This window comes from Neopelma chrysocephalum, unplaced genomic scaffold (assembly GCF_003984885.1).
Source record: "Neopelma chrysocephalum unplaced genomic scaffold, ASM398488v2 Primary Assembly neopelma1_24, whole genome shotgun sequence".
In the NCBI taxonomy this organism is placed as follows: domain Eukaryota; kingdom Metazoa; phylum Chordata; class Aves; order Passeriformes; family Pipridae; genus Neopelma; species Neopelma chrysocephalum.
The window spans coordinates 19,189,506-19,215,146 of NW_020897693.1; the positions used below are offsets into that span (position 1 = coordinate 19,189,506).

The 25,641-nt window shown below is 39.8% G+C and overlaps 1 protein-coding gene across 4 annotated transcripts in view; it reads left to right on the top strand.

Annotated features, from left to right (window-relative positions):
• The window catches only part of LOC113979276 (cytosolic phospholipase A2 beta-like), a 56,617-nt gene that overhangs the window by 20,156 nt on the left and 10,820 nt on the right, over positions 1 to 25,641 (top strand). For 2 of the 4 annotated variants that reach the window (XM_027706727.1, XM_027706733.1), the window contains 16 exons: positions 6,885 to 6,957; positions 8,003 to 8,179; positions 8,834 to 8,970; positions 9,639 to 9,770; positions 10,949 to 11,007; positions 16,360 to 16,402; positions 17,660 to 17,723; positions 18,168 to 18,295; positions 18,416 to 18,526; positions 19,653 to 19,690; positions 20,571 to 20,706; positions 21,680 to 21,816; positions 22,076 to 22,298; positions 22,909 to 23,026; positions 24,113 to 24,250; positions 25,418 to 25,522. In XM_027706727.1, the coding sequence (XP_027562528.1) occupies positions 6,885 to 6,957; positions 8,003 to 8,179; positions 8,834 to 8,970; positions 9,639 to 9,770; positions 10,949 to 11,007; positions 16,360 to 16,402; positions 17,660 to 17,723; positions 18,168 to 18,295; positions 18,416 to 18,526; positions 19,653 to 19,690; positions 20,571 to 20,706; positions 21,680 to 21,816; positions 22,076 to 22,298; positions 22,909 to 23,026; positions 24,113 to 24,250; positions 25,418 to 25,522 (1,819 nt within the window). Of the gene's footprint in view, positions 1 to 803; positions 852 to 6,884; positions 6,958 to 8,002; positions 8,180 to 8,833; positions 8,971 to 9,638; positions 9,771 to 10,948; positions 11,008 to 16,359; positions 16,403 to 17,659; positions 17,724 to 18,167; positions 18,296 to 18,415; positions 18,527 to 19,652; positions 19,691 to 20,570; positions 20,707 to 21,679; positions 21,817 to 22,075; positions 22,299 to 22,908; positions 23,027 to 24,112; positions 24,251 to 25,417; positions 25,523 to 25,641 lie in introns of those variants that run through there. The other 2 variants (XM_027706721.1, XM_027706736.1) reach the window with 2 other exon arrangements.

Consider the following 25,641-nt stretch of genomic DNA (forward strand, 5'->3'; position numbering starts at 1 on the left):
CAACTAATTTTTTCTTCGCTTGTCAAAAGCCAAATTCGTAACTACTATTTGATGAAAATTAATTTCTGACACTGCATCAGTTTAAGGTGTCCACTGGCTGTTTTGTGAGGCTTGATCCTATCTGATATTTACAGTAAGAATACACCTTACTGCAAACTTATGATGGCTTCCAGGCCTTTTTTAAGTCTGGGTCTGCTTGCCATCCAATATGAAATTGCAAGTGTGAATTAAGATACAGACAGAACAGATTGCATGGAGCAATGTCCTGACAGGCACCCCATGGATGGTCTGTCAGCAGGCCACAATAGGCATGGGAGAGGTGGAGGAAGCTATCCCTCTGCCCTTTCCAGGGGTTGTCATAGGACCCACCACTGGCAATGGCAATCTGAGGGAGGAATAGGATGGGAAACTGAGGGATGTCAAGTTGTCATGTTAATATAAGAAGTGCGTAGAGGGGAAGAGCCCAGAGGGTATGCTGCTTTCCCTTTCTCTACCAATATTTATCTCAATTTCACCAGCATCTCTGCATTGGCCAGGTAATCAGACAGTAGGTACTTCAAATTGAGGAGACTTGATTTGCTGGTTGTCAGAAAGATTCATATGGTAACTTCAGCTTTCTACTCACCTCTGACTTTGCAGATCTTTCCCTCTCAGATGTAGGCAGGCTCTTCTCCACACAGAGGAGGCAGAGGGTGGAGCTCAGCGCCTGTATAAATTATAAGTGTCCTTCAGGTTGTTTCAGCAGCAGCAACAAGCTGCTAGCGTGTTTGTCAGCTGACAGATCTGTTAACCAAATTGGGGTTTCGGTTGCTGCCGCCATGTTTCGTGCCATGGGGAGCCCACCAGCCAAGGTAAGAGAATGGCATCTCTGCACTTTGCCGTGGCCCAGCACCTTTGCTGTTGGACCTCCCTTCTCCAGCTCTTGTGAGCAAATTCCCTCCTCGGTGCATCTGCTGAGATGCAGAGGCAAATGGCCGCTGGTGCACTGTGGCAGGGGCATCTTGAACTTCGCAGATTTACTGTTTTCCCCTTTTCCCTCACAGTAACTAATGTGTAAGAGAAAACAGCAACAGTGTGGTGCTTTTCTTTTATCGTGTGGTGTACATGCTGGAGTGAACTCCGTGAAGGAAGAGGAGGCTGGCCTTAAAGAGTTTACCTCCCTTTGAAATGAAAGTGCTTTAGCCCTCCTGCATGTTTTTCTCAGGATAGCACATGTTCATTGCTTGCCCCAGCTGAAATAAACCAACTGCTTTGTCTAGCAACAAAGCATAATTTATATTACTTTAGCTTCAGGGGAGAGATGTAATGAGTTACTTGGCTGATATAGCTATCTTTAAGGTAATGTTTACAGCATCTGTAATTCTACTGGAAGTACTTCATGTCTGGACTTGAGTTTTCTAATAGTAAGTTCCATTCAGAGATTTTAATTGATAGCATTTAGTATAAATCAACAGAATTTTTAGCTGAGAATTCTTTTCTCATGTATATCTTTAAAAAATAATGGACGTGGTGTCTGAAATGCAAGATGTGAATTATTTACAACTAACCATTCTTTATGTATCAAATCCTATGTCAAATTTTGCAGCAAATAAAAGAAATATGGGCATTTGTGGGTTTAAAATACAGTGGGAAACAATGTTGCATGCTATGGCCTATAGAGATCATTAATTGTGCAATGATAATATGTACAAGTGAAGTTAAAGACTCAGAAAAATATCAGTAACTTGAACAGATACTTCAAGTGATAGATTAAAAATATTCAAATATTGGATGCTCAGGGCAAAGAATATACATTGTAAATGTCATGTACTTTCCGGATAAAGTTTGTATCTAATCCATCTACCAGTTAGATCTTAACCTATCTATTGTAGATATGAATATTATCTATCAATTTCAAATAGTAAGGTATCTAAGAAGTTAATTCTGGAACTGATATCTAGGTAGATAGCTTCGGTATAATTTTATCTAGAAGGTCTGAATTACAAAGTTCTTGCACTGCATCCGAATGCTGCAACTGATATTGCATGAGTGTAGACATACTCCTGATTAATAGGCACCACTGCCAAAAGGTTTGAGTACCAGCATAGGTTCAGATCATAAAGCTTCTGTTCCCAAGGAAAGGGATTAATTCAATACTTCAGGTAGCTCTGGTGTTCTGTCAGGGAAATGTGTTTTTCAGTATGTGTAAGTTGGTAAATAGATACGGAAATAAGAACAGTGGTTTTGTGGGTTTTTTGTTTTTTGTTTTTCTTTTATATTAAAAACCCCCATGTTTAGAAATGTGGATGCTTCTATCTATCTAAGAAGACCTCCTTAAAGTCTCCTAGTAGTAGTTTAAAAAAGCTACCAAATTGACACAGAAGTGATGGTAAGTATTAATTTATAACTTTTGATATTCATAACAAGGTCTTTTCTTCTGCTCAGACAAGAATAATCACTCTTTAGCAGTTTTATTTTGTGGACTATGGAATAACTTTTACCTAGTAAAATACTCAGAAATTTTATCAATACAAAGCCTCAAGGGACCCACTCATACATGTAAAGAGGTGAGTGGTAGAATATGAACAGGAGATACATCCAAAATGCACAATGACTCTGGAAGCAATCCATCAATGCTAACATGAAGTTATAGTAAATATGTGTAAGGTGAATTAGATTTCTTCACTAACTGTTCAACTTCCAGTGAAAAGATTTTGGATAATTGCAATTCCCAAGAGAGATGAGACTTCTATGGTCATGCTCTCTCTTTCTATCCCCTCTCATAGCTTTGCATGTTTCTTCAGTCAGTTGCTTTTCCCATCAGAACTTTTCATCCCTTTAATTTTAATGAAAATAGGCAGCTGGTTGGAAGGACAAATTCCTATCAGTATTCTCACTGATGGAGGGGCTAATAAACTCAGCCCATACTAGACATTAGAGGATCTATGTGGACAAGAGTGCTTTGGAACCAGGCTGATCATGAAGCTTTTTTATAGTTTTTAAGTTTATGGATTTAACTTTAGTATGATAAATCTCCAAGCTGTAGTTGAATCAAATCCACAGTATCTAAGATAAAATAAATGGTTTGGCGTGAGATTTAGTAGACAAGATATTGTACAGCTTCTAGTGCACCACTGAAGAAACAAGTAATCCATGAAAAGAAGTAATTACTTATGTCTGAAAGATATTGATAAAGCTGAGCAAGGAATTCTACAACTATTTACAGTATGTCAGAAGGTAGCAAACTCCTCATACTAAATTTAATATAACTTGGTGTTATCCCATTGTGCTAACTCTGCTCAATGAACTGCTTAGGTTTGGTGTAGGGGGAGTGAAACACTGACATTCCAATCAGCCTGCCTACATTTACAAACCAAGGACTTTAAAAAAAAAAAAAAAGAAAGAAAGAAGAGGTAGGTATGGGAGGAGGTTCCCAGATTGCAGAAACTTCCCTAGAAGACTAACTTTCTAGTGAAGGTAGCCATGACGTTGTTCTAGGAGCAGCATGGAGGGGCAATAAGGACTAAAATCGAACATATGAACTCCTGGTAGGTTTTTGTCCTTCTACTGCCATCCAAAGACTGTCTTGGAAGGCTCCTCAATATTTATGGACTTTGAGAAGATTTAATACTCTCAAAGTTGTCTTTTTGGAATGAAACCTTAAGTGATTAACCACCTGTAAACAGGAGAATTATGTGTCCTCCTGAAGCTGACCAACATTCATATGACTATTCTCTGGAAACCAGCGAATGTGTATTATTGCAATCAGAGAGATGTTGGCAACAGATGTGAATTTTCAGTTTGTTAAGGTTTGACACAGCTGTGGCAATTTTGACATGCTAGTTTTATCTCCTGATTGTTGACTTTTCCGTATTTTGAACAGAAATGACTCTCTCAAAAACTTGCTTTCAGAGTACAGAAATATTGTTCAATGGTAAATACTATAGAATGAAAAGAAGTTTGGGGGTTTTTTTTTGTTTTTTCTTTGTTTTGGTTTTTTCCCCTCCAATTTTTAGCCTACCCTTTCTTTGGTACTCTGGAGATGCTACTATTTGTTGGTCTGGAGTGTTATTGTTTAGAATGCAAACATACACAGGTAGCTGAATCCTTCACTCTGTTGTTGGGCTCAACGTGGCACTACTACTTTTCCAGCAAAAATAGAATGATACACTTGTGGGACTTGTGCACCTTTGACTCTGAATGTTTACAGAGGGATTTTGTTACTGTCTGCATGCCTATGCAAGAAACCATATTTCTCCCAAGGAAGTGAACTTAAAATAACAAGACCAGTACAGCTGCAAAACTGTCAAGAGCTATCTGGATGTGTTGTCTGTGCTCATCAAGTTGCATTAATTATGAAGTTACATGTTGCTTTTCATGTTATGAAAATAGTAAATCTTATTTCTAACCATAATTATTTTTTCTAGAAGGGTATTCTGGAGTACCAGCACTTTTGGGCAAAGATGTTATTATTAGACCATCCAAATCAGACCCTAATATTCTGCTCTGGACTATTGTCAAAGAAAATTAGCTGCCTTTATCTGATAAAGAAACGAATTAGCCCACTTCTGAATGGTTATCACAGGCTGAAGTAACTGCAGTCTTGTGGGAGAGGGGTGGTTTCTGGCTTCCCCATGGGATTTACACAGCCCATAGGGTTTGTTATGGCCACATTTCCCCTTCAGAACATGTTGCAGAACTGCAACAAAGTCAGGGCTAAGATGCACTGAATCGGAAGTAGCGAACAGTCATCTTTGGTTATATTTCCATTTGTGGGCAGATGTTGACATGTTTAAGCAAAGTGATTGCTGTTGAAAGGGAAAGGGAGGAGGAGTGAGGGTCTCTGGCTCTAGTGGGAAAGGATGAAAACACAGCATCTATTACAACTGAGAGTACTCTGATGATGAACTGCAGATGCACCATTTTTATAAGCCGTTTTTTCATCACAAATGGTTCAAAGCAAATTTTATATCAACATCCATTTCTTCAGTGAAGGCAGACTCTGAGAATGGTTTGGGCTTCTGTTGAGCAAGGAGGAAGCTGATTACAAAATAACATAACATTAACAAAATAACATATTAATTAAAACCAGTCACCTCTGTACTTGTCTGCATAATCCAATAATTTATGCAAATGAAAACCACAAGGAATGCTGAGTGAGTTTTCCATTTGGTAGTTCTATGTCAAATAACTATTTGCACAGGAAAATTATAGTAAAATTCTTTCAGTGGGCAACTGTAATAATATGGAAGTCTCTCAGCTGGAACTGTAATGTCCACAATGCAGTAAACTCAGAAAGTTTTAAAAATATCAATTTTAAATTTGGAGTAACACATAATAGAACTGATTCTTGCCACACAAGAACAAATTTGTCTTGCATTTTTATACAAGCAGTGTTTCAATCAACCATTAAGAGACCAAGAGACAGAGTAATGTGATTTTGTAGGTTCAACAGCAGGGTTTCTCTGCTCAGGGTGACTCTTTAATATTAATCTGAATTTTAAAAGTATATAACTTTAAAACTGACATAATAAAATTTAATATCAAGCCTTCTTTTCAACATGCTACTTTACAGATCAGTTGCTCTCCATTTGAGGTAACATAATTTACCTCAAAATAAGCCTGAATTAAACTGAATGCGGGTTATTTTAATTGCTAATAAACAAGTCCAGCAGTCTCCACCCCATTTTAAAAGAATTTCAGATTAACTGCAATTGAGTGACTCCTTCTGTAGAGAAGCTCCTCCTTCTCCAACAGTTTGTCTCTCCAAAGTTAATCATTTCAGTGTCAGGAAAATTAATCATGGTGCTAACTTTCAAAATAAAATTGTGAAATTATTTAGTTACAGTGTACTGGGATTCTCTCATTTAGACAAATTGAGACAATGTTTCAGTCAGTGTGTAGTTTAAGCTGTAAGTTTTAATTTATTAATGGTAGTGGGACAGCATGTTATTATTGCGTATTATTGCTGAAGAGCCACTCTAATATGCAAACAAACAAAAAAAGATAAAAGAGCAGAAAGTAAAAAAAAACTTTTATGTGTACCAATTTGAAAAAAGAATGAAATATTTCTCTCAATCATTAAGATTGTCATGGTTCATATGTGTGTTTGTTCACACTTATGAGAATGTGTTTTGAAAATGCCAAGTATTTTCTGACCAGCTTAGGCTGAAAAACTTAATTTTTTGTTAAGAGTAAGGAACAAGTAACTTGAAATAAGTATTACAATGGTAGCTTGCCTGTGATAGAAATAAATCTCATGTCTGGAAGGGAAGTGGTTCCATTCCCATTAGGTATTTTCAGGATACATAATGATACAGGATTCTGTGATACCATTCCTGCAAAGCAGGGCACTTTTTTCTTCATCTGAAGGGTCTGTGCCAGGCCTGTGCACTGTTCACTTAAAGTTGTTAGGACGTTTTGGTGAGCTTAACCTACTTACAAGTGTCATGGTAATTTAGTCCTAGTTGGGATACAAAGTCAGGAGTTTATAGAGAACTTTGGTAAGTACCACGTCCTGGCCTACTGTCAGTGCTGTTCCATGACCTGGGCAGGCAGCTGCAAGTTCCTAGTATCCCCTTCCACGGGCCCCGTTATGACCTCCTTGTGGCACTGTGGCTGTGCATGCAGCAAGCTGCATGAAAACAGGCACCTCTAGGGTGACTATGAGAGCTTTCCATGCCATTGTCTGAGTCTGTGTTTTCTCTCTCTCTTCATTTACTCAAACTACTTAGCAAGTAGCTGCATATTGTGCAGTTGTGTTACCGTCTTAGCATGGTGTACTTCAACTGGAGGGTGAGTACCTCACGTCAAACAGACAAGCAGAATGACAGACTGTGCCCTGTGCTGTTAAAAGTACATCTTGGTTTTGTATTCTGAACAAATTGTATTTGTTTTCTTTGCAGATGAAGTTTTGCCCCCTCCACATGCTTTCTGTAAGAATCATACAAGCTAAGAACATCAAGTCAAGAGACCTGTGTGAGTTGTGGTTTGATTGTATTTTTAGTCACCTAAGTGACACAGTGAGCAATATTCTTAAGTTCTGAAGGTATGCAAGCAATGTACATAAAGCACAGCAATAGAAATATTAATGCCAGGGCTATAATTAGATCAAATGCCTGAGGTATCCTTAGATTTGAATACATCTCTAGTGGCATTTCAGGGAACTGGTAAAAATCGAGACACACGGTTAAATTTTTTGGGCCAACAAGGGAAAATAGACTTTGTGAGAACACCGCACTCTATAAATCTGCTTGGAATTGTTTGGTTTTGATGTTTCTAATTGGTAAAAATCGTATAACGGACAGGAATTTTGCCACACAGGCCACGTATTTAGGCACCTTTTAATGAAATCATGTACAATAGTATGCAATAATCAAAGGTAAATTAGAGAATTTCAAGACTTCTAAAATATCTTATCTTTCAGGGTATTTGCTGTTCTCCAATGACCAGTCACATTAAATTATATTGGTAGTTTTGGTTAAGGAGGGCCTCTGTGGATCCAGCCCTAAGCACATGCTGAACATGAGGGCAAAACAGACTTTTCTTAGTACATTTGTGTTCAACTGTCTTTAACTCATTATCTCACCCTCACAGCCTCCTATGGCTCCTTCTCAAGGTGTGCTGTGGACCATTCAGCTGCCATTTTTGCAGTGGTCTCCCGTGGGTTCCTCAGTTAGGGCGGAAACCGTGAGCTGCCTTTTGTCACACTTGAAACTTCTAGCCTCTGTATTCCTCTAGTGAAAAATGACTCATTCAGCCAAAAAAAGCATCACTTTGCAACGATTTCCTTGAGTTACAGCAGAGACCATTTGTGTCTTTCCATTCAGGGCTGAGCCTGGATGAGAGGGAGACCAGAGGGAGTAAATCCTCGTTGGTGGAGTTACTGCCAGCCAAAGGGCTTCCTGTACTCTGGTGGCAAATGCCATGTAGCACTGTCCAGAGGGGGACGCTAGAAAGGGGTTAGAGCGACAAGACCTGTATTTCTGAGTTTCAATGATCTCTTATATCTACTCTATTGAAGGGACAGGTCCACTTTCCTGCCAAAACCTTGCGGGGCAATGTTATTCACTGCTTGATACCAGTCTGAAGTATTTAGGCATCTCGGGCTGCAGTAGACATCTTCAGTCAAGTCCAGACTCCAGCTCTGAAAGACATCACCCTGGAGATTTCCTTTCACACCGTTGTCAAGCTTCACAAAGTAAATGTGCTTTCCCACCCTGGCTCTCCCCAAAGGATGGCTGCTCAAGGCACTGACCGCACTAACCATAAGGACTAGATGTAGGCTGGAAGTGACATGAAGATTTCCGACTTGCTCATGCTCTCCTGTTCTTGGGCCCACACCAGCCTTTAGCTGCAGCAGATCATCTGCCCTAGTACCTAACCCTTCTAGACAGCCATTTTGTACCTCTGCATGTTTGTGTTGCTAGACTGAGCGAGCCAGTCTCTTCTGATCTTTTCTGTAATATGCATTCTCCTTTCCTGTAATCATCCTAACAGCCCTTTTTGGAACTAGCTGTAGTTTCAGTTAAACTTTTTTAACATCATTGACTTGAATTGTAAGGACTGTGCTCACTGAATGGTCAGTGGGGTCTTTTATACCTCTTTCTCTTCACATGGGAAACATGGCTTTTAGTGTACTTTGTACGTGCATGTGTACACATTTGCAATTTGTAGTTAATCAGGAATTAGGTGGTTTTCCTTGGTTGTTGTTGTTTCCAGCTGACGATCTCTTTACTAACTAAAAAAACAAAACAAATAAGTAATAATGTTTATTAATTCCCTAGGATTATGGCCTAGCCCTACTTTTCATCTATAACATTGGCATTAGGTTTTTAATTTTTCTCTGCTGCAGTGACTGCATCAGACTGCTATGTGCGCTTGTGGCTGCCATCTGCTTCAAATGGAAAGCTTCAGACCAAAACCATCAAGAATTCTGACAACCCTGTCTGGAATGAGACTTTCTACTTTAGGATCCAGAGAGAAGTTGAGGTAGTAAAAAAATAGAAATTTCACCATTTTGAATATCTGGGAATCCTCAGCTGACACTCTGTTGATCAACTGTGCTAAATAACTTAAGAAAATGCTTGTGTATCAGTATGGTTTGCACAGAACAGTAGACATAAGCAGTAGTGTTTCCCTCAGCTAGTTACAGACATTTGTGATGTAAATGCCTGTATCTAAGGTAGTCCAGATTCCCTTTGTTGTCACCTGAGTGAAATAAGCACTGTTGTAGCAGCTTCTTCTGTGCTGTTTTGAATGGCTAATGTAGAAAGAGCTCTCCCTCCACTGGTTCTGAGGGAAGACTAGAGAAGTTGCTGTGTTGTAGACAACAAATTTAATCCTATTCTAAACTGTGTAATTGAGAGAACTTGGGGGATGAAGAAAATAAATGTGTTCTTTGGGTGGGTTATCAGTTTGATGCAGAGCACTGACATCTCTTGAATCATGTCTCTCTTAGGTAGTTGGTTTCTGTTTCATAGGTTTCCCAATATTGGGTTTAATAATGTTCCACATTAGCAAACTCCCGAAGGAAAGCACATGTTTCTTTATTTTTACCAGTGTGCTAGTGAAGCAACTGCAAAAATTTATAACCCTTTTTTTGTTTACGTATAACAGAAGCTCAATAAGTGTTCTTATTTATTTTTTTCTACTACTAGAACATTTTAGAATTGGCAGTGTGTGATGAAGATCCTCTCACCAAAGATGATGTGCAGTTCACAGTTCTTTTTAATGTTGCTAGAGTCAGACCTGGGGAGACAATCCGCGAGACATTTGCCTTGAAATCAGAGGTAAGAGCTGAAAATACAGGGAGTGATTGACAAAACTGTATTGTCCACATTGGCTTCCATTTTGAGTTTGGATCTTCATAAAGAGACAGCCTTATATATCATTACTGATACCTCATCAAAACAGATATAATTTTTTCTGGATTTTTGTGACTTCAGTAATCTCTTTTTACAAATTCAGAAAAGAAGTAGCTTCTCTCTCATGCTCTGTGGAAGCAAAATATTTTATCAGGAAGAACCTGTAAATAATAATTTTTATATTTTATAATCCAAATAAATAACTTCTTTACCTTTCAGCTTTATTCCACTTTTGCCACTCTTAGAGGACATTTCTGCTTAAATGGCAACTTATTTATTAAAAACATGAAGGCAATTCACTCATCACTTGAATTAAATGATGCTTTCAGGCTTCTCCCGTTGGCGTTCATACCGTGTTTCCTTCTAGGTGATTCAAATTTCTCTAGTGCATAGTAAAAGAATGTCTGTTCTGCTAACATCTTTGGTATTTTATTAAGGAGCCCGTGAAAGAGAGTTGTCCAGGAAACAAGGTGGGATAGGTCTGTGGCAACTCCTGGGCTTGTCTGAGCTGTGGCTGAGGTATTGCTACACGCTCATTGCAGGAAGGAGACAGCCCATAAGAACAGCTACTTCCCAAGTGCTGAAAGCTGTTAACATGGGTTTTCCTTGCTAGCTGGTGCCATGCACTTCTCAGCCAGTGGGTGAGTCACTGGGAAATGCAATGATTCAATAACCTCCTCAGTCACTTGTCTAATTCATCTCTTCTGGATTCAGTGTAAATGTGATTTAAATGGTTTGTATGTGGAAATGTCTCTGGCCTTAGTCTGACTTGTTGCTGGGCTTCACTGCCTTTCTTCCATGCACACTATCTTGCAGAAAGCCATTATATTTCCTTTTCAGTCAAGCTTTCCCTCTCCGATGGTATCTTTGGAAATGTGTATTGTTCTACATATCATACAATGGGAGAGTATTAATCTTACATGCCATTCACAAGTCTGTGGTTTCCATTGCAATTTCAGCTTTGGAAAGACATAACGGAGAGCTTTTTTTGGTATCATAAGCAGGAGAGATATCAGCCATAGAAGTGCTTTTTAGGTGTGTCTATGCTGCCAAATTCTTACAGCTTCCAATAATGTATACTTATTTTACCAATTTCTTTTTAGACAGAGCGGTGTGCTAAGAAATGGGAAAGTTTGGAAGTGGAATTCTGGATGGAAAGAATGTGAGTAAAATTCCAAAGCTAGAAGGTAATGATCTTCCAGGGAGTAATAATATCTCAGAGAAAGAGAAACTTCTTCCAGCTCTTTATCCCAGCAGTGAACCTATATTACAGTTTCAAACTTTTTTTTTTACCTTAACTTCTCTAGCTAATTCCACCTTTCAGGGTATTTCACACAAATCTTAAACTTCTGTTCAACATGTACATCCAGATCCTAGAAATGGTATAAAATTGGCACAATGTGGTAACTTTTACACAAGATGCATGCAAAACGTAACATAGGTGTTCTTCAAATTGTTAATATTAATTGAACAATGCCTAGAACACTGTGGAGTTTCTCAGAGACCATGAAACTTGTCTTGTATGATTATACATAGAGTTATGTAGACAGTATTAGAAAAGTTAACCATTAGGTGATAGCTTAGTCAAACTGAAAAAAATACAATCAACAAGTAATAAAATTAAGACCATCCCCCTCAAAGTGGTGATCAGCATTGTCTGGAGGAGAAGAAGTTCCAGTAAGATAAACTTTATCTGTCTTTTAAAAGCTATCACAAGTTTGGTTGAAGAAAACCTGCTTAACTGCACATTCTGGCGTATTTGAGCTTCGAATTAGCAAAAAGAAAAGAATGTAGCCCAGTCAAAACCAACTAATTGCATGATCAGAAAAAGGAGCTATAAATAAGGCTTCTTATTCTTAAACATGAAGAAAAAAGGAAAGTTCCTCCTTCTTCTCAAAATTTGACAGGTAGGACGGGTACCTTCTGTAACAGATGTAAAGCTCTGGAACTAGGACGCCAGACAACTGATGAGGTTCTTTTGGTGTAGTGGGGCCTCCTAAAACAACACCACCTGTAACAGGTATCAAGACCTCCTCTGTTAACGGGAATAGAAGAGTAGTTGTAATAGGAGACTCCCTTTTAAGGGGAACAGAGGGCCCAGTATTCAGACAGGGAAGTCTGCTGTCTCCTGGGCATTCGGGTAAGGCACATTACTAGAATACTGTCCAGTCTAGTAAGGCCCTCTGACTACTATGTGATATTGGTCATTCAAACTGGTCATTGAACTGGTCGTTCAATGAGGAAATAATAAAGAGAAGTCCTAGGGCAATCGAAAGAGATTTCAGGGCCATGGGACAATTGATAGAGGGATCAGGAGCACACGTAGTAATTTCCTCGATCCTTCCCGTAACAGGGAATAATATTGATAAGAATAGGCAGATCTGTCAGGTCAGTGAGTAGCTCCAAGGTTGGTGTAATTGGAAAACTTTTGAGTTTTTTGACCATGGGATGATCTATTTAATACCTGGTCTGCTGAAACCTGATGAGATGCACCTATCTCAGAGGGGAAAAAGAGTTTTAGAGCAGGAGCTAGCAGGTTTTGTTGACAGAGCTTTAAACCAGCTTGGTAAGGGGAAAGGGACAAAACCAGGCTCACCAGTGATGAGCGATGGGATGGTGTGCCAAAACTTGAGAAAACCCTACTGGGGTCCTGCAGTCTGCCTCAGGAGGTGTTGACTATAATGTACCACACCTGAATTGTTTCCATACCAATGCATGGAGCATGAGGAACAAAAAGAGGTGTTCAAAGCTTTGGCCCAGTCCCAGAGATTTGACATCATTGGCATAAGTGAAACCTGATGGGATGAGACCTGTGACAGGAGTGCCCTATTGCACGGTTACAGGCTCTTCAGGAGGGATAGGCATGGCAGAAGAGGTGGAGGGGTAGCACTGTATGTAATATAAGGGTTAGAACATATGGAGCTCATAGTTGGCAATGACATAGTTGAGAGCCTCTGCATAAGAATCAAGGGGCAAAATATTATGGGACTCTGCTACAGACCTCCCAGCCAGGACTGTGACACTGACGAATTCTTCTTTGAGGAACTCAGGGACACTTCCAAATCAACTGCCCTTGTCCTTATGGGGGACTTCAGCTTGCCAGAAATCAACTGGGAGCATCACACAACTGGTACAACACTGGCCAGAAGATTTCTGAAACGCTTGGATGAAACTTCATGGAACAGGTCCTAAGGGGGCTGACTCAGAAAGATGCTCTCCTTGATCTGCTGCTTGTCAACAGACTGGATCTCGTGAGGGAAGTGGAGATTGGTGGCTGTCTTGGCCACAGTGACCACAAAGCGATTGAGTTTAAAATCTCTGTTGACAGGAGGAAAAGTGCCAGCAAAACTTCAACTCTGGACATGAGGAGAGCAGACTTTGGGCTGCTCAGGGAATTAGTAAATAAGGTCCTCTGGGAAAAGGTTTTTGCAGGTGCCGGGGTCTATCAGTGCTGGTCACTTTTCAAACACCGCCTCTTAGGGGCACAGGAGCAGCAATTTGCAAGTGTCAGAAATCAAGCAGGCAAGGCAGAAGGCTGGCTGAACAGGAATCTTCTCTCTTCAAAATAAGCAAAAACGATGTATTTCCAGGGGAAGCAAGGTCAAGTGACATGGAAGAATTCAGAGATGCTTCTTGCCACTGTAGGGAGAAAATTTGTGCGACCAAAGCTCTACTGAAGTTGAAGGTGGTCAGAACTGTGAGGGACAATAAAAAGTTTTTTCAAATATGTTAATGGCAATAGGCAGTATAGAGATATCGTCTGCCTGTTACAGGATGAGGATGGTCACCTCACAAACAGGGACAGAGATATGGCAGAGATGTTTAATGCTTTCTTTACCTCTGTTTTCAACACGGATGACGGACCAAGGAGATCCCAGTGCCCTGAGCTGGAGGGCCATGACTGTGAGAATGATCAACTCCCAGTTGACCCTGAAATTGTGTGGGACCTGCTGCTCCAGCTGGATCCTTACAAATCTATGTGGCCTGATGGGATTCATCTCAGAATCCTCAAAGAGCCTGATGTCATTGCAAAACCTCTCTTGATGATTTTCAAGCTGTCTTGGGAATCCAGAGAGGTCCCAGATGACTGTAAGCTGGTGAACGTTGTTCTGGTTTTTAAGAAGGGCAAGAAGGAGCAACCTGGAAACTACAAGCCTGTCAGTCTCACTTCAGTGCCTGGTAAAGTTATGGAGAAGATTATTCTGGGAAGTATTGAAAAACACCTGAAAGACAACGCTGTCATTGATCAGAGCCAGCACGGCTTCATGAGAGGAAAGTCCTGCTTGTCAAACCTGGTTTCCTTTTATGACAAGGTAACCCACCTAGTTGATCAGGGGAAGCCAGAGGATGTAATCTTTTTGGATTTCAGTAAGGCTTTTGATACTGTCTCTCACAGGATCCTTCTGGACAAAATGTCCGGCACACAGCTGGATAAACACATCATGTGATGGGTGAGCAATTGGCTCACAGGTCGAGCACAGAGGGTAATAGTGAATGGGGTAACATCAAACTGGCGACCTGTCACTAGTGGAGTTCCATGGGGCTCCATCTTGGGCCCTCTGCTCTTCAAGATCTTCCTAAATGACTTGGACACGGGACTGGAAGGGATACTAAGCAAGTTCGCATATGATACAAACTGGGAGGAGCTGTTGACTTCCTCCAAGGCAGGGAGGCCTTGCAGAGAGACCTCGACAAATTGATCAATCATATGAAGGGGAAGTGCTGGATTCTGCACCTGGGATGGGGCAACTCCAGATGTTTGTACAAACTGGGTGATGAGATGCTGGAAAGCAGTGCCATGGAAAGGGACCTGGGGGTCTTGGTTGAAGGCAAGTTGAATCTGAGTCAGCAGTGCCCTGGCAGCCAGGAGGGCCAACCGTGTCCTGGGGGGCATCAGGCAAAGCATCACCAGCCAGTCAAGGGAGGGGATTGTCCTGCTCTGCTCTGCACTGGAGCAGCCTCACCTTGAATATTGTGTGCAGTTTTGGGTGCCACAATGTAAGAAGGATACAAAGCTCTTACAGAGTGTCCAAAGGGAGGCAACAAAGATGGTGAAGGGCCTTGAGGGGAAGCCGTATGAGGAGCAGCTGAGGTCACTTGGTCTGTTCATCCTAGAGAAGAGGAGACTGAGGGGAGACCTCATTGCATTCTACAACTTCCTTGTGATGGGAAGAGGAGGGGGAGGCACTGATCTCTTCTCTGTGGTGGCAGTGACAGAACTCGAGGGAATGGTGAGAAGTTGTGTCAGGGGAGGTTTAGGTTGGATGTTAGAGAAAGCTTCTTCACCCAGAGGGTGGTCAGGCACTGGAACAGGCTCCCCAGGGAAGCGGTCACAGCACTAAGGCTGCCAAAGTTCAAGAAGTGTTTGGATGATACTCCTGGGCACATGGTATGACTCTTGGAGATGGTCCTGTACAAGGCTAAGGATTGGACTCACTGATCCTTGTGAGTCCCTTCCAACTCAGCATATTCAGTGATTCTGTGAAAATCACTGGTGTTCTTGGTTAATTTCTCCCACAGTGAAACTCAGGAAAATATATTTATGAGAGATACCTTAAGAGAGTTGTAATCATCTCCTGCAAATGTGGAAGCAATCACAGCTACATGAGAAGTTCAGAGTGAGACACAGTGCTTGGGAACTAGACTAGAAATAAGAGGAATGCCTTTCACCATTCAAGTTACAAGGCATGTGGGGGATTCTCCATTCTTGGAAGTCAAACCTAGCTATTTACATTTAAAGACATTTTACAGCTGAAATAGAATTTTTAAGGCTGAAAGTGGTTTTTGGTAATATACCCTGGACTTTGCACAAAGTCAAAGTTTGCATGCTACATAACTTTAATGGTCCTTTCAGATATATGAAAACACTCATGAATGTATGTAACATAGGAGTGTTGGAATATTTGCCTTAATGAAAGGTGCTGTTCTTAGACTCTATAGGTTACTCATATTATTAAATAACCACATCCATTCAGTGACAGACCTAGGTCTTACAAGGTAAATATCTGGGACAAAGATTTTTATTGCTTACCTCTGTGTTTTGCAGTCATACATATAGCACAGTGGGAGCTAATTCTTATTTGCCATTCATTTGTGATCAGCCATAAATTATAATCTGGAACAGTCAGAAATGTCTTTTCTAATAAGTATTTTCAGAACACATTAATAGTAGTCTTTGCTTTCCCCGAGTCATATGGTCATTTGTTAATAGCAGGACATGATCCCACACAGATCAGTATGTCTTTGTTCTGCTGTATCTTAGCATATAGTTTTAAGCATTGTTATTTTATGGGCTTTCCTGTCCTTATTCTTGTTTGGCTACTATATTTTGGTTCACGTGCTTAGCAGGTGATTGTGTATTTTGCCTTTTAGAAAACAAATTGTGATAAAATAACTATATTCAGTTTTAAGTAGGAAAGGTCATAGCAATGCTATTTTAAAAGAAAAACCAGCAACCCAGATACTCAAATGGCTTTCATGTGTTTGTTATTGTAACTGGATTATGTCTTTTCAGCCCTGGCCCTCCAGAGCGCCTCATTACCAATGATGTCCTAGTGGTAAGGTTCACATATGTATTTATCTTGGAGTGAATTCTCCTTCATTTTGATTCTCTCCTCTTCCCTGTATTCTTCTTCTCCTTCATTCCAATGTATTCTCCTTGGAATATATCTGTAATTTTATAGAGAGAGCAGAAACTACTATGATAGAGAAGAGCATAGTGTGCATTATAAAGTGAAAGATGTGGGACAGTTCCCATTTGTTACGGCTTAACTGTTGCCCTCTCCATGCAAAAACAGAAGCTGTGTTTCTTGAAGTCCTCAGATATTACAGATGTCAATATGTTGTGAAGCTGTTGTTTGTTAATGTCACAGACCCCATATTTGTTGGTGTTTAAAGTGAAAACAGCTTGCATTTCATGTAATACAGTATGGCACTTGGCAGGAAAAATAAAGGTTCTAAAAGGGATGAGTCTGTAGCAGACAGTAGTAAGTATTCAGTGTGCTTATGACTGGAAGGATATGTAATGTAACACCTTTTTGGGAAATGAGTTTTTTAATGAAGAGTTATTTTAGTTGTTGAAACATAGAGCTCTGTTTTGGTATTAGTCAGCATGTGGTACATTACCTATCTCCTTGGGCTGGCCCTGCGGCTAAGGAGTACAAAGTACTTCATGCCAACCACTCCAAGCCTGCTCATGGTTTCCAGATGCTAGTCCTTAGTACCCCTGAGGTAAAGTAACGCATATTCTGTTGTTTCCCCCTTATTTTCTGTGTGAGGCATAAGAGCTGTAATGATTGGCATGCATTGTTCCTGAGATGACTTGAAAAACTGTCCTGGCATGAGTTATTAAAGGTGAACTGGATTGACTCAGGTGGAGGGTAGGGTGAAATAAATCCATGATTTCCCTACATCAGGACCAGTAAGAAGATGCCATGTAGACTAATCATTGCCATAATACACAGAAACTCATCATCAGATGTTTTCCCCCACCCTTCCTAATAATTATTAGATATATATGTAACTGTTTGGGCACCAGTGTGTTGTACAGAGTTTCCTGATTTTGGGATAACTTGAATGGGTTAACCATCTCTGACAAAACACCACTTTATGGACAATCTGAAACAGTGCAACTGGGCTACTGTCCTGGAATAATGAGCTCTGAATTTACTCTTGTGCAGTTTGATTGCTTCCAGCACTGTGACCAGTTCCGTTTGCTTTATATTGTAGGTAGTGGTTTTCCGCATGATGCTTCATTATTTGCTGCAGATGTGGCATTTGCTATCTTCACCCTTTTCTACTCCTGTCTTTTACAGTCCCGTGAGGTTTGCTGCTTGGAAGTGCAAGTGGACATTAATGAAAGCAGGAAATATTTGAAAGGTATGGAAATTTCTCTGTGAGCTGAGGACATACCCAAATCAACCCTATCATAGTCATTCAGACCCAGAGACAACTAAGAATGTTCTAAATCATACATACATATATATATATAAAAATATATAATTATATATGTTCTAAACAATAAAATGTAATGCAGTGAAAGTCCCTGAACTACCTTCAGTTGTAATGCTGATCTCTGTGTCTTTTTCTTGAAGCTATCAAGTTTGGATACAGTAAACTTTGGTGGTGGAAGTGTGAGAGGGTGCTGGATCTGGGAGCACTCCAAGCTATAGGGTAAAGGCAGGAGTACCAGTTCCTGTGCTGTAGGAGACTTGCCAGTGTGGCAGCTTACAGAGAAGCTACCACAGAAAATTACTCCAGCAGAAAGTTTGTCAACTTTGTTAGCTATTTTACCTGAACAGCAGTATTATTCTCTTTTGCTAGAGGGTAAAAATCTCGTGCTTAGCGTGCCTGCCTCTCACGAGGGAACACAGAAGACTGTAGAGGACACAGATACTTTCTACTTCCATTGCTTGAAGGCTTGGGAGCCAATTCTAAAAGCCAGGCTGCAGGTAATGGGCATTATATGCTACTGCTGTTCATACTGCTTGCTTATTTACAGTGTCACCAAAATAGCAAAGAACTGGATTGTTTCTACTGTGAATACAACCCATGTTTTTTGTTTTGTATAGAAAGTTTCTGATAAGGAAAATGACAACAGCAATTTAAGTGACACCTTAACAGTACCACTGAAATTTCTCCCTGTTGGACATAGAGTGAAAGTAACTCTCCCTGTAAGACATGTAAGTGTTTCACAATTTATATGATCTTTTGGAGAGAAGAATAGAATAACTCTCAGTATTTAACACCATAATATTGAAAAAAAAATTTAGTAAATCTGAGTGAGAATTTTGGGCAAATACAGGTTTTCTATGAAAAAGGTTAGTTTTCTCAAAGAAATATGAATTTTTTGTCAATAAAATCAATAATTGGGAATTCATCCTGGCCAGTTTGAAATGTATTTCAGACCAATCTCTGCTGTACTTTTACAGTTAAAGGAGAATGTTTGATACCCTTAGCAAGGTTTTGGGATGTCCTACTGCTCTTTATCAAGCCTCGGTGGCTACTACAGTTTATATACCTAAATTTTAGATGCCTAAAGTTAGATGCATTGAATCATGCCCTCAGAAAAAAATGCTGCCATGTTCTTCTAAGTGTACAGTCATGATGGTGACTGGTGCAGAGGTACAATTCTAAGTTGCTTTATAAGAGCAGCAGTAATGCTACCATGTGGCCAGGTGAATCTGTTAACAATAGCCAGACATCCTTTTCCGGATCATGCAGCAAAAGACAAGGAAAAATAGGCCGAGAAGAATTTCCCTGAATTTTCAGCAGCCTTTCCTGTAACGAGAAGGGAGAATGAATGTTTGTTTTGCCACTAGTGATTCCCCACGTCTCTTTTTGTACTATCTTTTACCTCTAGCTTTTTGAAAGGATGAGATGACTTGTATTTCCTCTTTTATCACTTCTATCACTGTCTTTATCTGGCTGCTTTTCTTCATCCTCAGGGATGTTTCAGTGTAAGTTTTACTGTGTGGCAGTGAATGCAACCAATGCATTTGGGTGCAGAGGGTGGCAATGTGATACTGCTGCTGGGTTAGGATGGTTCATGGAGGTATGTTCACAGTGAGGAAGAAATCCTGTTTCACAGCCTGTCCATCTAGCCACTTTGACCCCTCCTGCCTCTTTTACTTCTCTGTACAATATGCTTGGTGTTGCTTTCCACTTCTTTCTTGCTACAGTTTTTTTTTTTTTAAAGTATGCAGGGTGGTAGTGGTGGGATATTCCAGGAGACACTGAAAATTTGGATTTCAAAGCTTTTCTTTTTCCCACTCATTCACGTTCCTGCTCTTATTTCTTTGTTTACAGAAAGTGCCACTGCAGCTGTACCTCCAACTTAATGATTGGTAAGAGGAATGTTTTATTTTTCTCTAAAGGTTTTATTGCTTTTTGAACTGTGAAATCTAGAACAGAGTATCTTTTATTTAGATACAAGGAATGCACAAGACTAGAGGCAAAATATAACAAAACTCACCATTAAAGAGTCACCACAATAGATCAAAGTTAGATGTCCTTGGGGCAAAGGAGTCACACCAAGATGCAGAAGAAATTTTGAGTTTCAAACAGTGAAGAACTTAGTCACTGAGTGTCCTTTGCATCAAAGAACCAAAGACTGAGATTGAAGGCTTCTTCAAAAAGGACACAGGAAGAAGGCAGAGGGAAAAGGAAATTTGAAACAAGCAAAACATCCAGAGTCCATACATTACTCAAACCACATAGGTGCTCTGAAGAAAATAGACTTGTGGTTCTGATGATATCAGTAGAAAGAAGTATAAGCTAGGAAAGACAAAATGTTACATTGTAAAGTAATGAGTCAGACAACAAACAAACAAAAATTATTTTAATATCTTTATCATCACATTGTTTGTGTGTTAGAAATGCCCATGAAAGACCTTGTTAGGTTCAAGACACCCTTTGCTCAGAAATGATTTGAAGCAGAAATAGAAAGGACTCAATTTACAAAGCTACTGAAAGACACAAAGCCTTTCTCTTTTCATATTTGCTATCCTTAGCTGACAGTAAACCTTACACTGAAACATCAGACAATAAAGACACCACGTAGAAGCAAAGCAGTTGATTTCCTTGAAACTGGAAGATGCGTTTCTGTTTAAATGTGAACAAGGAATCATGATTTTTTATGATATTTAGTAGACTGAAGTTGCTGAAAATAAATCCATATGCATTTTAAACACCAATCCCGTACCTCTGGATTTATTTATATTTCAGCACAGAAAAACTAGATGTGCGCTTCGGGTATGATCTCTGCCAAGAAGAGCAACAGTTCTTGCAAAAAAGGAAGAGAGTGGTTGCCGGTGCCCTGAAAAGGGTTCTTCATCTGAAAAGAGATCTACATGGACACGAGGTCTGTGAATTGGAATCCAAGCATGGTGTGTGGGTCTATTGAATTAGGATTGGCACAAGTCCCCACAAAATTTCTAGTAGTTTTTGCATGTTGATAACATAGCCATAGATTTGATTGGCAGCAGAACAGAAGTTCTCAGTGTGACATACCCCCTACTCATGTAAAATTTCAGCTCAGCTATCCATGCCTCTATTCTTTTCAATGGGCCGAATTCCCAAGGGCATAATATACCACTCTTCAAAGCCAGAGATTCAACGCTGCAATGCTGTGGGTCAGCAAGATATAGGGTATTGTGTTAGATACAGCCTAGCCAGACAACCCAAACCAACAGGAAAACAGGAGTATTGGAAATTCACCTCACATAGATATTTATTAAATTATGGTAATGTCCCTTCTTTAGGCTTACCTTTTTTTTTTTCATTTTCAGAACACTTCCCACAAAAAGTCAAAATTGTTTGGGGTGAAGGAAGAACATTTTATAACAAGATGAAGTATTTTAGTTGCCAAGATCCAGGGTGAATTTTTAAGGGAAAATATGTTTTCTTGTTGAAATTATATTTGTTGAAGCAAAAAAATGCTGTCGAAAGAATCATTTTGGGTTTTTTGAATTCTGCTAAGTTCAAAAAACTTCCTTATCCATTCTTAATTGCATTTACTGCAATTTTTTGTTATTTTTAATAAAATCATATTATTATCTATTAATAATAATTGCAATTCCAATTATAAAGAGCAAGGGTAGAAAGGAGAGTTAAAATCATTGTGTATTGAAATTCATCCAAGCTTTGGGATTAAGAAAACCCACTGAGATCTGGAGGTTAATTTAAAGAAGGTACTGGTAAAGACAGGCTAAATACTGATTTAATTTCATTGTCCTCCAATGAAATCTGCTGAGGAAATCCTATGAGCTGTAAATAGACTTTTCCAAGTAGGCAAGGGAGTAGCTTTGTGAGGATAATACTTATATTTTGAACAGGTCCCAGTAATAGCTGTTATGGCAACAGGCGGAGGTCTCAGAGCAATGTCAGCAATGTTCGGCCACCTCTTAGCTCTTCAGAAGCTAAATCTGTTGGACTGTGTTACCTATCTCACTGGGGCTTCTGGCTCAACATGGTGAGTATAGAAAATGAGGTTTATTGGGAATGACTTTGACTACGTTTCCACGCAGTGAGAGAGATGCATCTCTTTTAAAGACTTACATTGTTAACAAGTGAACATAATTGCCTGGTGAAGCTCTTACTGTTGCTTCTCAATTATAACTTCAGTTTGGGCTTACAGATTTTCTTTGTTGATTAAAGTGATCGTGTAAATATTGCAATTTTCCAAAATCATCTAAATAAATGGTCAATTTTCTCACATTTCTGCTGCTTAGGACTCTAGCAGACCTGTATGAGCATGCTGACTGGTCACAGAAGTCTCTAGAGGAGCCACTTAAGGCAGTAAAAGAAAAAGTCACAAAATGCAAACTCAATCTTATGTCTATAGACCATCTGAAGTATTACCACAAGGAACTCACTGAAAGGGCAAAAGCAGGACATGTGTCATCTTTTACAACTCTGTGGTCACTTGTTCAGGAAATGTTCTTACATGAACGGGTATGTACATGGTCCTGCCTAACAACTGAGAAACATCCACTCATTTTCTTTAGAGCTTTACTCTTTGAGAGCATGATGTAATGTGTGTAACAAATTCAAAGAGACTGAGACATCCCAGTGTGATTTGTAAACTATGACAAAGATCTTGGAGTCAGGATTTTCCAGAGTAGATAATGATTTGAAGGTGCCTCTGTACTAGGGTACCCAAAAGCTAGGAAATTCAGGAGGGAAACTTTCAGAAAGAGCTGAGAAATTCCTGCACCTACCCCCCTGAATAGTCAGATCTTTTAAAATCTGTTTGTAATTTGACACTTAAGAGCTGGAGTAATCTGTCCTCATGTGAACATTAATCTCAGCCTTAGTAAAGATCTGTGGGATGCAGACAACCAAGGCACTTAGATATTCTAATGAAAAAGCTACTAGGTATCAAAAAGGCAACCAAGAAGGAAAGCTCAGGAACATGAAGGAAAAGGTCTCGTATTAAAATGTGACTCACAGTTTCCTCCATGTTGTAAAATATCTGTTATCAATCTGTACTTGGGTAAATTGTGTCAGTGTTATGCTCTTCCAGAGGTTTACTGTGCTTTTTTTTTTTTTCCTCATTGATTAGCCAAGAAAGTACAAACTCACAGACCAGCGCAGAGCATTGGAGCATGGACAAAACCCACTGCCTTTCTATGCAGTCCTCAATGTGAAAGACGAGAAGTTTGGTACTTTCAAATTTAGAGGTAAGTGTTCCTAGAGTTTTTTCTGATTCTGGGTATGGACTAAAGAGAATTTGGAGGGAGGGGGTGTGTGTGTGGAGAAATAAAGGGGAATATATCTGTTGCTTGCCCTGATTCAGTAGTTGTCTTTTAATGAAATGTTTGTCTTTTTTACAAACTACTGGTTTAGAAAGAGCAGATCTGCTGGGTAACATCCTTAGCCGTAAACAGGACACTTCTGAAATTCTGGGGTGAAATCCTACAGACATTGTGTAGAAGTAGAAGTCCTACTACAGACATTGTGTAGAAGTAGAAGTCCTACTACAGACATTGTGAGTGAGTGTGGGCAAATCATCTGATCTTTTTCTGCCTCAGTTCCACACCTATAAAATGGCTTTGATGCTTCCTTAGTTTGTAGAGGTGCTGGGAAATGTAGTTGTCACTTCCCTAAATACTACACTGATAAAGGTATGAAAATGGAGTGGAGTATGATTGCTGTGATATGACACCCTTTAAATGGACACAGGCCACATTAAAGAAAGGGTATTAAAATGAGAAGATTCTGGAAGGAAAAAGCAATTAGTGCTTACATTTGGTTAGGTTTGTAGCTACTGTTCTACTGCAATGTCTGTACAGGACAGCTTGAGTCAGGAAACTGCATGGCCATCCCCACACTGTGATGCTTTCTAGTTTTATGCTGATGTGTCTTCAGGCTGCTTTGTTATATCACGTCGACTGGCAGGTTTGGGTTAGCTTTCATGCCAGTTATTCCTTGCAGTTTAGATCACACTTGCATGTTGTACAGTTGATGCTCTTGATTTAGAGAGGCAAGTGGGATTCCAGAATCTTTATATAGAAATAGATATTTAAGCTTTGAACCTAATGTTAGACTTTTTTCTGAGGTGAAAAGGCTAGATCCTTTTGTATGCAAATCATCTCTCAGTTTGTATGGAGGTGTATGGTACAGCTTGAATTGCAAAGCTACAAATAGTACCGAGCTGCTGAGACAAGCAAGATCCATGGAGCTTGTGGATAGTTTTATCCACAGAGGAAGGTTTTGTTTTCTTAGTTCTGTTACAGTAAGCATGCCATGTGTCAATTCTTTTGTAGAGTGGGCAGATTTCTCTCCTTATGAGGTAGCCATACCAAAATATGGAGTTTCCATTCCTTCAGAATATTTTGACAGCAAGTTCTTCATGGGAAGGCGAGTGAAGAAGCTGCCAGAATCTCGGATCTGCTATCTGGAAGGTGACCTAACAGTGCAATACAGTTAATCATGATACTAGCTAGCCACTGGCCTGTGTACAACACTCCTTGCCAGCAAGTCTACTCTAGTCTTGATTCAATGGACTTTTTACCCCTTTTGTACACTTCTGCTCTTTGTAAAGCTTCTTTCCTTCTGTCCTCCCTTTAAGCTGGGCAGATTTGGGAAAGTTGGAGTGTGGTTCCCCTTGCATTTTCTAAACCAAACAAGATAGTAAAAAAGGCAAGTTGAGGAAATAATAAGCCTTCCTTCCCTGAACAGTCATCAACTCTTCAACTTCATAAACTATATTTCTAGACAATGCACGACTGGAGTAGAATTGGAGGGATCTGAAAATAAAATATGTCATCTAAAACAACCCACAAAGGTGAGAGCCACCTGAGCTTTGTGGGTTGAGAATGATGTCACTAATCTTCTTTGCCCATAAGGATGAAGGAAGCCCTTTTAACCTTGAACAGCTACCTTGACTGGCCATTCTGCCAGTAAAGGTAAAGAAAAGGGTAAAAACAGCTAGTCAGAGGAACCCATCTGTCCCAGGCAGATTTTAAATCTTTGCAAGAGTTTTAGTTTTCATACCAAAAACAGCGGTCCAGTGGAGACAAAAAACGTATTTCTCTCACTGTGAAGTCTGCTAGAGGTTGAATTTGTTCCTCATGTAAGTACCTGGCATGGGGCTTAATGACAAAGAATAGTTCTTTCTTTTCCAAAAGCAGACTCACATATGGGGCCCATTCTGTTTTGACCCTGGACCAGTTGTAGTCCACAGAAACAAAATGTACCTGAAAGGGAAAAATGGATCCTAGATCAATTTAAAGAATAAATTGGTTTAAAGAAGGCCCTGATGCTTCACCATGCTTTCAAAGCCCGCTTCTCTCACAGCTACACAGTAAACACTCTAAAATATCATTTGGGTGATTGATACCTCTTGTTACTCTCTACTGTGCAGTGAATGGTCTGTATGTAGTTCCCTTTTGAGAAAGAGCGGTGAAGTGGTGACACCATTATTTTTGAACTCTGTGAGACCTACTGCTTAAGCTGTGTTATGACAGGGTCTGTTTACGTGGGCCAGTAATATGATGCATGGATACTTGTAATAGTCAGTGGTTAACGTGTGGTAGGGCAGTATTTTCACCATGTGATTTGATTTGCAGGTCTTTGGACAAACATCTTTACTAGGAATTTGCTGGATGGCTTGTACTGGTCCTCAAATTCAAATGAGTTCTGGGAACGATGGGCCCAAGATATGGTAGATATAGGTAAGAGTTTAAAAATCAGTATTTATTTTTGCCCAGATAATACTTCCTATTCAGGAGAAGCTTAAGAAATGTACACTGTTGGTGCTGTTTCTGAATAATCTCTCACATGTTCACTCTAA